Here is a 14,290-nt window from a genome sequence, read left to right on the forward strand (position 1 = left end):
AAATAACTATTGTGCTGTAAAGAAAGCAATTGTCTCTCCTCTTGTATCTGGCTTCCTTTTACTTTCTTTTTAACTACTTATTCCAGCTTCATAGAGCCTCAGGATTTCAGCCCTTAAGACACTGTAGTATGGACAGAGCTGGCCCAATATATTTTTCTGCCTGAAGGACACCTCCCTGTTCCATATACAGAAGCCAAATAAAAGTTGAATCCTCATTCGACACAGCTGATGGGTACTATGAGTGCCCTCCATAGTACCTGACACAGCAGGCTAATTCAGAGGAGCACGGACAGGCTGTACAACATATACAGCTCTGTCCTCAAGCACAGGCTGGGGGGCCTTAGGAGGAACAGCAGTAGGGAGGTCCACTATTGCCACTACTATATGCTGCCTGAGACAGTTATCTCACCTTGTCTAATGGAGAAGAAGAAGAATGGTAGGGCCACTCCAGGCAACTAATATGGATGGACTTTGTTCTCATACAGATATCTGAGAATCATTACTTCAATCGATGCCAGGATAAATGACAGGTGAGATGAAGCGGGGCATCATTTGTTTTTGTGATTCGTTCAACTATGTTATCTAGTGAAGAATTCAATTCTACACAAACTTACTTAAAAAATAATAATCACTTGTTTTAGACCACTCCATACACAGAAGCATGGTAGTCCCTTTGTAAAAGAACAGGGTTGATGCTTCCCCCAATAAGGGATTTTGCTATGCCACAGAACACTCTCACAGTTTGTGGTGGCACTGCAATACCTGCTTTATGAAACAGATTTTGTTACAAGTTGTGACAAGTCCATCAGTTGACTGTGTGAATCATGACCAAGAGCTCAGCAACAGAAGAACTAGGGCAATATGCAGTCGGTACTGGGGCACTGAAGAACTTTGGAAGTCTGTCTCTCTGTCAAACACTATTTCCACTTAATTGGTGACATTTCCAAATGATCTAGTCTGTTTGGGATTCCCCACTCTTTATGGCATCAGGTGTCTTTTGGCTTTATGGTACCAAATATGGAAAGATGCCTTGCAATCTACCTCCTCTGCATTTGCTTTTCTTTTAAACTGCTTTTCTATAATATATTTATTTTTTAATTTGGTCTCTGGAGATGTTCAGGCTTGCTATGCCATTAAGCAAGCTAATCTGCAAATCATTTGCATTTCTTCCCCTTAAGTGCATTCATGTTTACAAGATTTCAAATGTCTTTTTTTCAGGTTTATCAGAGTAAAATCAACTGTACCAGAATCTATTTCATTTGTTTTTCATTTTTGCTTTGAATACCTATGCTTGAAGTGTTCAAAAGCTTGGATTACAGGTTTTGACCGCTAATTGTTTCAGTAAAAAAAATGTTATCAAAAAATTATATTAGGTCTGTGATTTTACTTGAAGATGTTGGTTTACTATCCCTACTGAATGAGTCCCCAAAAGAGAATTGGTTGCCAGACAGTCATCAGGAATTTGCACTGGACCAGTGTTAACAAAAAAATCATTTAAATAAAAAAGCTGGTCAGTACTCTTTACCTGTGAAGGTGCATCAGACAGCGGAGATCTTTTCGGTGACTTTTTCACCCTAAAAGTATCACTGGAAAGAAAATGGAAATTTTGAGTATGGTGAGCTGTGGAAAATCAACAGTGTTTAAGAACAGTGCAGAGTTAAAGAAAATACCACCATGTAAAACTTTCCTGCTTCAGAAAGCTTAAGAATTCAAGCATCAAGGAGGAGCATGCCATGACCCTCAGTTTTGTGTCATGCACTTTTGGATTAGTCCACAGCATTCTGAGCCAAACATTGTTTCATAAAATGTTGAAATAATGGAAGCAGGAGCCTTCAGTTACAGCAGTAAGAATTTGTGATTTTCCAACAGAGCAATTCTGCAAAACCTGAGCCAACACTTACAATTTGATCAAACAGCAATCGATTAATTTGCATCAGCATCCTCTCCTAGCAAACATACAACTAGTTCTTTTCTTAAAAAAACAAACAAAACAAAACTATCTATCACCCATTCTCTGTCTTCCTTAGTTTTGTCCCTAAATCAATCTGGCCAGAGTTCACTTTTATTCCCACTTAATAGATGAGGAAACTGAGGTTGTGAAATACTGAAGGGCATGCAATTTGGTCGTGACAAAGATGAGACAATATCAAGTCTATATAAAATATCAACTCTCCAACCCTGGCTGTCACTGATATTTATTTATGAATCTCTTTTTATAGCTGGCAATGTTTTCCTTCACTAAAAACATGGACTATAATTAATATATATATCTAATTTACCTGCTGGAATAACATGTTGTTGCAGCCTAAAACAACTACCGCATTTTTCGCCCTATAGGATGCACTTTTCCCCCTCCAAAAATGAAGGGGAAATCTGTGTGCGTCCTATGGGGCGAATGCAGGCTTTCGCTGAAGCTCGGAGAGCGAGAGGGGTCGGTGCGCACCAACCCCTCTCGCTCTCCAGGCTTCAGGAAGCTATCTGCAAGCCTGGGGAGCCTGCGGGAGTTCCCGCAGGGCTCCCTAGGCTGCGGATAGCAGCCTGCTACCCGAAGCGCGGGGCGCGCTGGAAGCAGAGTGCCCGGTGCTTCAGGAAGACATCCGCAGCCTGCTGCACGGAGCGCGGGGAGCGCTGAAGCAGAGCGCCCCGTGCTTCAGGCAGACATTGGGCAGCCCCACAAGCTCAGGGGACAGCGGGGAGGCACAGCGCCGCCATCCCGCTGTTCCCCGACCTGGTTTGGAGGCTGGCGCTAGGGAGAAGCACGCTTCTCCCCAGCGCCAGCCCCACAAGCTCGGGGGACAGCGGGGAGGCGGAGTGCCGCCATCCCGCTGTTCCCCGACCTGGTTTGGATTCCCCGACCTGGTTTTGGGGGGGAAATAAAGGGGGGGGATTTCCTTTATTTCCCCCCAAAAAAACTAGGTGCGTCCTATGAGCCAGTGCGTCCTATGGGACGAAAAATACGGTAACTGTGTCACCTTACTCATCTTCCTTCAGCAGGCACTACACACATAAGCTTATGAAGAGGATAGTCCTAGACAGAGCCTAATCTTTCAAGTGAAGACAGTGCTTAAGATTCAGGTTTTAAGGCCAGCTTTTGTAACAGGAAGAGAAAAGAAAGGAAATTAACCAGGTACTATAGAATGGTCATACATACATCACTGGCTGAGCAAAACTCAGCTATGTCCCACTTAGTGGCAAGCCAAGAGCTTACCTGGTTGTACATGACACACACTGAATAGCTGTGCATTACTTATAAAAACATATTTACTACACGTCTTCACTGTCATAGAAAGCAAAAACAAAACAAGAAAAACCACCCATTGTTCTTCATCTTTAAAAAGTGTGAAAGTGCAACAAATGCAAAAAGTGTGATTTGCCATGGCTCCATGGATCAAGGCAAGTCATTGTGGTGGATAACTGGTAGAATCCAACCCCCTGCCTGATTTGCAAAGCTGTGACATGCCATTTGCGGGCCTCTTAACTATACAAATAAAAATTTTAATAATTAAACTGGAAACAGGGCGGCGGGGGGGGGGCGTATTTAACAGGAATAATTGTTTTGTTCAAGCTTATCCACAAACATGCAGCTTCCCTTTCATGTAACAAATGTGATGCAAACTGGTAAAACCATTTAAAACAGTTTAATTGATTCTGAAGCTATGATGCCCAGCAATACTGAAGGAAACCCACAACCCAAATTAGCAAAGGTGAAATGAAATGAAATGAGGCATTCCTGTCCATAACAAGCACGTTTAGGGTTAAAATTACTTACAACAGAGAACATACAGACATCACATCTTCAACCATCCTAAGACAAGTAAGACAAAAGAGAGAGACAGACAGACAGAAGGAACTGACTGACACAAAGGAGACACTCCATTAATTGCATTTGTGGAAAATCACCACGGGTTGTTTCTGCTTCAGGAAACCCACACCTTGTCCTAAAACATTGGTGGCAAACCTTCCAAGGTCATAGATGAAATCAGGTGAACTAAAACCCCTGTTAAAATGCTTAAATCTGATCAATGAGGCTTGTTGTTCTTGGATTATGCCCAACATCTTTATCCAGGGGTGGGGAGAGAATGAGAGAGAGTCTTTCCCCTCTAATCCAAATGCTTTCTTCTTCCATAAAAACTACTTTTCAAAGCTGATGTCTATCCCTGCCACTTCAAACACTAGCAGTGGGTTACCTTCACATGGTTCTGGGTGGCTTAGCTTAATTGCACGGGGTGCATAAATGAGAAAGGGCACCGATAAAATTTCAGGGAAAACAAATTGTGGTACTTTGTTGCCACTGACATAGACAAGCTATACTTGTAGAAAGTTGCAAAAGGGTGACAGTTGCAGTCACTTGTAACTTTCTTTTGAGCAGAGCATTCAGAGGCTGTGGGAGATGCCCATAGGCTGTTTTCCCCCCTCCGCTCAAGATTATCAGAAATGCTTTTCCTCATGCAGGAAGAAAGGAAGCTGGGATGAGAATTTTGAAATTGTGTGGGGAATTGCGTGGGGGGAAAATTGTGTGGGGAATTAAGCAGATACACCTCCCCCGCTGCTCCACTTAGGATTGCAACTTCCTGTGGCTATTTCCCCTTTTAAAAAAAGAACCCATTAACAGGAAGTTGCACACAAACACAAATGAGAATTTACTTAACCCTGCATTTAAAATATATACACACACAACACACATCTACAAACGTTCTTATGAATCATAGATAGGGAATCTGGAGGCCCTCCAGATGTTGCAGGATGGCACCTCTCATCATTGCTGACCAATGGCCATGCTTCCTAAGGCTGGTGGAAACCTGCTACACCTGGAAGTTCTCATCCCTGTTGTAAATCTTCATAGGCCTTAGCTACTGTGGAATTTGAAATCTTGACAGCTCAACTTAAAAAAACACACACAAAAAACCAACTACTGCATTTTTTGTGTGGCAAAAGGTGTGAAAATACAGCTTTACTCTCCTCAGTACTTGTCAGCCTGAATGCCATCTCTTTTCAGCAAGATGATTTTGAAAGCTGACACCACTCACATCAAAACATATGTCCCCTGAGATGCTTCCCTGCCATCAAACAGCTTCCTAAGACTGAGATCTAAAATGGGGCACTGTTTTTGAAGCTAGATCAGCCTAGATGCTTTAAATTTTGGATAAAGGCCACTGGATCAACTGTTTAAAATGTTTGAATATTTAAAGTAGAAAGATACATATAATATGTCCTCAACAGCAATTGGTTGATCCCTTAACTTTTCTTTTCTTTTCTTTTCTTTTAACAGTAAATGTAAATAGAGCATATTTCACTTTGCTACTTGTAAGGAAGGCAGCTGGTTATAACTAAAACTGCTGTGTTCAAGAATGATGGACAAAAATCAGTGAAATATGATATGCACATATATTTTTATCTAGATTTAGCTACAGTTCTGGCATACTTGCAAATTGATGGTTTACCTATTTTAGTTAACAGCTTCCTGTCTTATTTTTCCTGTTTAAACTGGACAAAGATTGCAATTAATTCTTCAATATCTCTTATGAGACACAGCTTGCAGACTTCTCATTCACAAACATACATGACTTTGCAGAGTGATCAAGCAAGGTTTTGTTTGGCTGCAAATCCACCTCAGTGCTGTTAGCAGGAGGCAAATCTTGGTGAAACTAACTAAAACACAGAGGTTAACCCTTTGGAAATGTAAAATGTCACAAAACATAAACTATTGTATATTGTGTAAGAATAGAAGCTTGGTGTTACAGTGGGATTCTGTAATCAACAAAAAATATTGATAGACCCATCTCCTCACAGAGGCAGTATGAGGTTAGCAACATCAAATCTCCCAGCTGTTAACACCAGTGAACTAGTCTGACATTTGGCTTTTATTTGGGAGTCAGGGATTACTTCCTGGTCCATTCGTGTCTACTGCTGTATGGCAGCTTCAATGGCTAGTCTCCCTGTAGTTCTCTCTTTTGGACAAAGCCGAACACTGTAATGTCAGCTAAATCCACACTTAAGATCCCTCAGGTCACCAATTCAAGACCCACTGTGGAACAATTGTTCAAGCCCCTCTAAGGAAACATAATAGCTACAACATTCAAGGTGTGTGGAGCTATGGAAAAGAATTAAAAAGAAAGGTTGGGGTGTCCCAGAAAGGGTGCTATTTATCTTGCAAGACCCTGGAAACAGCAACCTTAAAGAAGCTGTATTCTTGAGAAAACAATAGATTGCTCTCAAAACTGTCTAATACTTCTAGTAGGATGCACAGCTGTCTCTATGGTGGACTCAAATGGGGAAATGAGCTAAGAATGGTCACATAGCATGGTCTGTTGCAATAACCAATTATATGAAAGCTAATGAGGAATATAGGGAATCTGGTCACGGTCTGGGTAGGAGATTTCCCCAATGTACCCCGTCTTGAGTTCCAAGGTGGAAGAAAGGTGAAGCATAAATGAAGTAAGAGTTAAAGAAGGTCTCACCCATAATCACACCTTGTATCTTGTAGAATAGCCTTGTACCATTAAAGAAATCACATTCTTATCATACTCTCCACTTTACCAAGCCCAAACATATATCATCCCAAAATATTGCACAGGCTTTATTTTGACAACCAGAGAATGTTTTGTGCCTGAGGAGTTTCAGGGAATTCAAGGTACTTTTGAAATGTCATAATGTTTGATGCATAAGACCCTGCACACTCCATCATCTTCAAAAATCAAGGTTGCAGCCCTTTACACACTTAATCCCATTGAACTCAACAGGGCTTTCTGCCCATTCACATTAAACCATAGTTTAAACTAAACCATGGTTTAAAAATGTGATGTGCAAACTAGCTATTTCTCTTGCCAAACACACTATAATACAAATGTAATCACCAAAATGTTACCAACAGTTTCATATTTCATTAACAAAGGTAAAATCCCCATCTGAAACAATTTCCTACAGTCTGAAGTGAAACCTCCAGGAAGTATTCCTCCAAACCACTAACCCAAGAGCAGCTCTACTTAAAGAATGCCATGAACTCGCAAAACAGAATAAACTCACTTCAATCGCATTTGTGGTTTCTTGGTTAAACGATACATTTCCACACAATATGTCAGCCACGAAAACAAGCAGAACTACTCTGGAGAGAGACTGTCTTTTGATTATGTGAACAGCTTCCTTCAAGTTCAATTCTGCATAAATTTTATCCACATGATTTAAGGCTTTACAGATTAGCCCTTAATCCTGAGAACAGTTCTTATTATTCCACTGAACTGATAAGCTGTATCACATACCACTGCCACATGCAATCTGGAAGAAAAGTATATGTATTTTATGAAAAATTATTTGAAGGTCTTTGCTGAGCATGATGGGATTCTGGAAGAAACCCATCTGAAAAGTATTGAAATTATCTCAGTTTTAACTGCAGGTCTGAGTACCCATCATTCATTTAAATGGAAGCAATTTCTGCCAAACACTTTAAATCTCATTGGACGCAGATATAGTTAAGGAGACAACTGTTCTCTGAAGTGGAACACCTTACACATTTGGCAAAATTAAAGCCTCATTTCTACATGCTGTGAAATGAACAGGGGTTGAGTTGCCAAGCCTTATCAAAACCAATAGAGGAAGACCATAAAACAAAAGAAAACACCAACACCAAAGATTGCTAGAGAAGGAAGCGCTGAAGTAGCAATGAAAATAGTTCATCACTAGTTTTGTTCTCTTGTAATATACTCATAACACAACATGCTGCATAAATGTACATACAGTCCTACCTTGGAAGTCGAACGGAATCTGTTCCAGAAGTCCGTTCGACTTCCAAAATACTTGGAAACCAAAGCACAGCTTCTGATTGGTTGTAGGAAGCTCCTGTCAGACGTTCGGCTTCCAAAAGAACGTTCAAAAACCAGAACACACACTTCCGGGTTTTGACAGTTCAGGAGCCGATTTGTTTGGGAGCCAAGGCATTTGGGATCCAAGGTATGACTGTATAAGAAAGTGTAGAAGCACTATCATTTTGGCGGGGGGCAGGATCTTATATTGCATATGAATTTTTCTACATTCTGACTTACGTCTTGAGTGGGGTCTTCTTCTTTTTTGCTGGTTTATTTAGGCTGTCCCCTTCCGTTCCATTGATCTCACTGGCATTAGCTGGTATCTCAAAGGAGGCTGGAGACTTTGTGGGAGAGCTGGCTACCTTCAAGGAAGGCTTGAAAGGGTCAATAGAGTCCTCACACACATCCGGATTGAAACTGTACGCCGCTGTTGTTTGCTGAGGCAATTTAGGAGAGTCTTGCATTTTGCAAGTGGAAGAAAACGGGTTGAAGTTGGGATCATCCCATTTGTCGATATCAAAAGTATAAGAGCCTTTGGGAACAGGAATCTCATTTGGATCCACAGGGGCCTTGGTTGGGGTGGTGGAGGCATTATCAAGTTTATCCCCAGCCTTTTTAGTCTTTGGCCTCCTCAGTGGCATTTTGGCACCAGGCTTTTTGCCCACTTTTTTGGGCAGAGGCGAGCCTTCGTGTTGCTCTTCGCTGCTGCCTTTTTCTTCAGAATAATCGAATTCCAGCCTCACAGATAAGCCTTTCACTGGAGGATCTTCCTGTCCCCCAGTGTCTGATGGGGTCACCTCCACAGCTTCCGGTGCCGTCGTAAGAGGTGGAGGTTTCTTGCTAGCAGGAGGAGAGTCCTGTATTTTGCTGTCTCCAGCACCAAATGTGCTAATCTCATCAACGTTAGTTGGGTCAAACGGACAAGCTGCTGCCTGGTCCTCTGAGGGTTCCTCTTTTTCGGCAGCAGTTTGGACAGGCTCTGGGCACTCAAGTTCTGTCGGCCCCAACCTCTCCTCAGACACTTTTTCTTCACTTGAGGCAACGGAATCTTGGTTGATGTCAGATGATTCTGGCTCTTTCACCGGTGGGACATCTGGAGGTTTTTTGGCCAACGGTTTTTTCTTTAAGGAAGCTGGCCTAGGCTTCTTTGTGCGCTTAAGAGTACTGGAAGCACTGCTTGAACCGGTACAAAACGTATCTGTTGCTGAACCTGCTGCCTCGCTATTGCCAAGGAAAGATGATCCATCAAAATCACCAGCTTGCAAGCTAAGGGACCGAGACAAAGTTGACCTGGAAATTGGAACGGAGTCTGTGGATTTTCTTCGAACATGTGACTTGGTGTCACAGCTTCTTGTGTCCAGAGAGCTGGAATCAGCAGTTTGCAAAGAATCTGCAACCTCGATACTATCAAAGTCTAAGTTGTAAGTCCCGCTACTAGCGATGGGCTTGTCCTCATCAAAAACAGTAGAAAATGAATGGGGAGGAGGATGGAATGGGCTTTCTTCAACCGATTCGCTATGTGAAACATCAGCTACTGAGACTGTATCCGAACAAAACCCTAGGGGGGGGAAAAGGAGAAAGTGATCCGTCAGGAAGGTCTAACTTCAAATAGCTATTGGGTGGGTACACTATTATCTCTACACAATCATATATTGTAGCCGCACCTCCATGGGCAGAAACAATTACATTTCTACTTCCATTCTACCACCAAGCAGAAAATAGGGCATAAAGAACAAATTTCTAATGGTGATTACTAGCTGTCAGCATTTGAACACCCAGTGGATAAGATGCCCAAGTTTTCCCTTCAACACTCTGGCAATTATTTTACTCTGCATGGGGTCCAAGGAAGCCCATTGGACCCCATGCAGGGCAAAACCAGAAGAGTATTAACAACTTATTTCAATATTCCAGTAAGCAATTGTGGTTATGTGAATATAGCTGCAGATTAAACTTGCGGTTTCATTTATTTACATGGAAAAGATGACAAAACTTAGAGAAATTTGAGGGTTAATCATAGGGTCTAAATTCAACTGAAAGAAGAGAAAAGGACAGATGGAAGTTTTAGCCAGGGCACAGTTTGTGGGCAGATGAAGCAGCAGCAGCCTTGCTAAAGCTCAGCAGGTCTAGGGCAAGACCTAAGCTAAGGGGTCAATGCCACTTTAGAGTTCCATGATGGATGAGAGGTGGCATAAAAATGTACTAAATAAATTAAGTAAAATGCATGCAACTGCCTGCCTGCTAAAATGGTTTGCTGCTACTTTTATTCATTCACAATTATTGGCAGCTTAACACATGTTTCTTAAACAATATCTTAAACACTGCTTCCCTGAAAGTTAGGCTACAAATAATGGAAGCCTCCATTTGAGCCAAGACAAGCTTGAATTGGGGCCTGATTCAAATTGGGGCCATTTTATATGAAAGATACCGTGTATTTGGAAACACACCCATCCTGCCCCCCCTTTTGAAAACCTGCTCAATCATAAAAACATTATTTGACAAAACAGCCATTATTATAATATGAAAGATGAGTATTAAACGCTAGTCATTTTCTTGCACAGACTTGTTACTTAATTAAGTCTTCCCCCTTCAAAATTATTTCCGAAAGTGTGATCATCAAAGAAAAAACAAGAAAAAACTAGTGATTAGATTAGTAGAGTATCTCATTCCTTCCCCACTGTGTGAAGTATATTTAAGAACCACAAAGCTGAATTATGGGATAGATGAGACCTATGTGGAATCAGTGTATATATTTTAAGAATTATCAGGTTCAGAGTCATATTGAGCAGCTTTTGCATACTTTATACATCATGTTCATAAGAACTAAAGGCCAACAGAATGTCAGGAAGGAAGCCTAGGCCTCCCTCTGATAGGCTAGATCCTCATTTATTTATTTTTTTAAAAAGAATGTTTTAAATCATTTCCACGGGATGGTTAGGGAAAAACAAGCCTTAAGTCTTGCATTTTACTCCTGCATTGTGGGTATATACTAAGATCATAAACAGAGAATTTAGCAGGAAGATAAACACAAAGAAGATTTCACAGGGCTGAAACTGATGGAAGGGCACAGGTCATAGTTATCGGTCCAGACAATGTGGAACTGCTGTACACATGATAGCATATGTGAGAGGGACAGGAACGCTGGAATTTTGCTCAAAAAAGGTGCCAAACTGTGCACTCAGAAAAATGTGCCAAACTACACATGAAGCCCATGACCATATTCTCCCATGCATTTTTGTGTGTGTGCAACACACATTTGTACATTCCAAAATACAGAAGCAGTTGTTGTAAGTTCACATTATTCTGCACACAAAAAGAATCCAAGTTTCCCATCAAACCAATCATTAATAGGGTTGATGCGGCTTGATGCAAGGGTGATTTTCCCACTCTGAGGGTTGTGTTTGGCTCTGCTCTTGTTGTGTGCTTTTTAATTAGAGTTACTCTTGCCAGCTGAGCTGCTGTTCATTTTTCACACGATGAGCTCATTTTTGGACACTGATCCAGCTCCTGTTAAGGAGACCCTAACAGATCCTTGTAGCTGCTCTGCTTTAATTTAAATGTACACAAGGCAATGCAGCTCAATTTTTAGCCTACCCACAGTAAGCCTACAGGCCTTGGCCCAAGTAAGCATGCATGGGATTGTAATCATGTAGCATGATCCTAGACACATTTACTCAAAAGTAATTCCTTCTGTGTTCAATAGAACCTACTCAAACAGTGAGGCCTTGGGCTACTATCCTATGTAGCTATCTATCTGGGAGTACATTTACTGAATTAAATAGGATTTATTTCTAAGGAGATATGCATAGAATTGTGTTATTAGTAAAGCAACACAATTTGAATGATTTAAATCAGGTACCTTGACTTAAATAGTGCTCCAGATATGGAGTGGGCTAAACAAATAGTAAATGGTATCAGCAGTCACAACACCTGTGCCAACCTCTCAGCTGCTACGGTGCTGCTGCTTTCTAGGATTGGAATAGGGTGGGGTGGCAGCAAGGGCAGGAGAAGGCCAGGTTATAGCAATGAAAACCTGTGCCCAGAGCCTTCCTGGCGCCCCTCTCCCTTTCCTGGAACCCCTGCCCCACCACAGTCTGGGCGAGTGGGAAGGTGGACCGTGGCAACGGCCCACCTTCTGGGCAACTATGGTACCTCTTTCCACATGTTTGCTGATGCACTCAAAAGAATTTTTTGAGGCAGGACTTCCTCTTGTAGAAGCCTTGATGCTTTTCTTCAGCAAGACTTGTTCTTCGATACTCGATCAAATAACCTTTAACAATGCTTTTCACCAGTTTACCGATGTTAGGCCAACTGAACTGTACTTTCCTGAATCCCCTTTTAAAAATCAGTGTTATATTGGCTACCCCGAAATGAAGACCAGTTTTAAGCTACATATTTTTGTTAGAACATAAGCAATTTAACATTTAAATTCTTTTACATTCCTGGATGGGTGTTTTCTTTCCTTCTGCATTATTTATTCAGCTGATGCAGGGGTGCAAGCCCCAAGTCCTGAATCACTAAATGTCTTTTTAGCCTTGCTCCCTTTCTGAAATCCATCTGTGGTGGTTCATACATTTATAATCTTCTCATGGCCAGAAATGTTAGGATGAACCTTTACTGAGGATAATGAGTGAATTAATATGTAATGGTATTTCTGGACAGCAGCTTATCAGCCTGGATAGCTCTGTTGGTTAGAGTGTGGTGCTGACAAAGCCAAGGTTGCAATTTTGATCCCTGTATGGGACAGCTGCATATTCCTGCACTGGACTAGATGATCCTCAGGGCTCCTTCCAACTCTACAATTCTATGATTCTGTGATTAAACCATAGTTTAACATAAGCGTTGTCCTTGGCTTACCACTCATGGCTGGCTTGGAGGAAACAAGCCCCGATCCTGGGCTTCCGCAGGGCAAGCCAGACTGTGGCTTGTTTCCTCCCTTACAGGGCACAGTCAGCAGCGTGAGAGGAGCGAAGCACGTATATGCATTAAATCATAATTTTTGTTAAACTATGTATTAACCTAATGCAAGAGTGAGTGACAATTTTTGGCATGGCAAGCCAGATCCTTTTCACTCCTCTGTGGGCCAATTTTGATGGTGGGGGGAAACTATCCTCCAGACAATCACCCAATGTCCTTATGATGTCAAATGGTTGACAGGTAAGCTGTCCAAGTCCCTTGCTCAGTGCTTTCCAACTGCCTGACAACCAGCTTAGAGAGCACCAAATTTGGCCCAAACCAGCTGAGTGGTTCCCCATTCCTGCCAGATGAAACAGGCAAAAATGTGCCTTCTCAAACCATTCCCCCACACTCACAACAGGTTACTCAAATTATTACTAAAAAAAGGAGATACAAATCGCCCAATTCTATAAGTCATCTACTAGCCTATTACAGAGTCATTCACGGTGTATGTAACTACAGCTTTAGGAGTGCATGCAAGGCTTAGAAAATGTGGGCTTTTGTTAACTATAGCATTATGACACCACCGTAAGAACCCTGTGACATGTATTAATGTAGAGAGGAAAATCTGGCAGAAGGGCTATTGCAGGGAGACTCAAATGATCAAACAATGCAGCTTTGTGGCTATAGAAAGCTTCTTTACACCCTAGCCTTTTGACACCAGAATTGAGTCAGAAATGAAAGGAATGTTGCCCTTTAACTTCAAAGCAGACTCAACAAAGGCATTTTGCTGCTCATGACATTTAATTGCAGAGGCTGGAGTTTCGCTGTTGCATTAAGGAACATATACATCTTACACATAGAGTCTGGCAAAGACCATACTAGACTTTGGGAACTGAGATGGTCACCAAGGCAAAAACATGAGTTTTTGCATCAAGAGCTTTGCAACAGAGCTGCCTTCAACGTGTGGCTCCAAGTGGGCATGCCTGAGATTAAGAGTCTTATGCTGTACTGACTGTGCTATTTAACCTATTTAACCAGTAATAGGAGATCCTCCAAAAGGACCACAGGTAAAGGTAAAAAAATAGGGGTGTTATAAAACATAACTGAAACATGAAAACATTGTGCTTTGTAGAGCAAGTCCAGGTTACTTCCTTTATCTCAGGAGAATTTTCAAAGTATACAACTATGAATATAGCACAGTGCATTATAGTAACTACAGGCAGAGGCACTTTCCCCTAAGGGTGGGCAGGTGGAATGAGAGGAGAGGGGGACTGAAGAAAAAGAGACAGAGGGGAAGCAAAAAAGGATGTGAAGAATCAGGGAGTTTAGAATGAATTACAGTCTAGTTCTGTAATTAAAGACTGCACTCCAAATCCTATTTAGCATATGTGATCTTCCTTCCTCATTTACATTTCTCTGGCAAATGGGGGGAAATTAACTTCTTTTTTGTTCAGATAACAATAAATACAAAGCTATGTGAAACGTGGAAAAGACAAATGATAAGCAGGGGGTGGTATGTACATCCTGCTGGAAAATCCCAATAGTAAAAGGCCTCTTCACACTTTGTGTGTTTGCATGCCACCGCTGCATGTCTT

The 14,290-nt window shown here is 41.7% G+C and overlaps 1 protein-coding gene across 43 annotated transcripts in view; it reads right to left on the reverse strand.

Annotated features, from left to right (window-relative positions):
* TACC2 (transforming acidic coiled-coil containing protein 2) overlaps window positions 1–14,290 on the reverse strand; it is a 155,384-nt gene that overhangs the window by 33,316 nt on the left and 107,778 nt on the right. For all 43 annotated transcript variants that reach the window (XM_083741135.1, XM_083741170.1, XM_083741132.1 and 40 more), the window contains 2 exons: window positions 8,037–9,357; window positions 1,526–1,586 (listed from right to left, as the gene is read on the reverse strand). In XM_083741135.1, the coding sequence (XP_083597261.1) occupies window positions 1,526–1,586; window positions 8,037–9,357 (1,382 nt within the window). The remainder of the gene's footprint in view (window positions 1–1,525; window positions 1,587–8,036; window positions 9,358–14,290) is intronic.

Source organism: Podarcis gaigeae (genome assembly GCF_964106915.1).
Source record: "Podarcis gaigeae genome assembly, chromosome: 5".
Lineage (NCBI taxonomy): Eukaryota > Metazoa > Chordata > Lepidosauria > Squamata > Lacertidae > Podarcis > Podarcis gaigeae.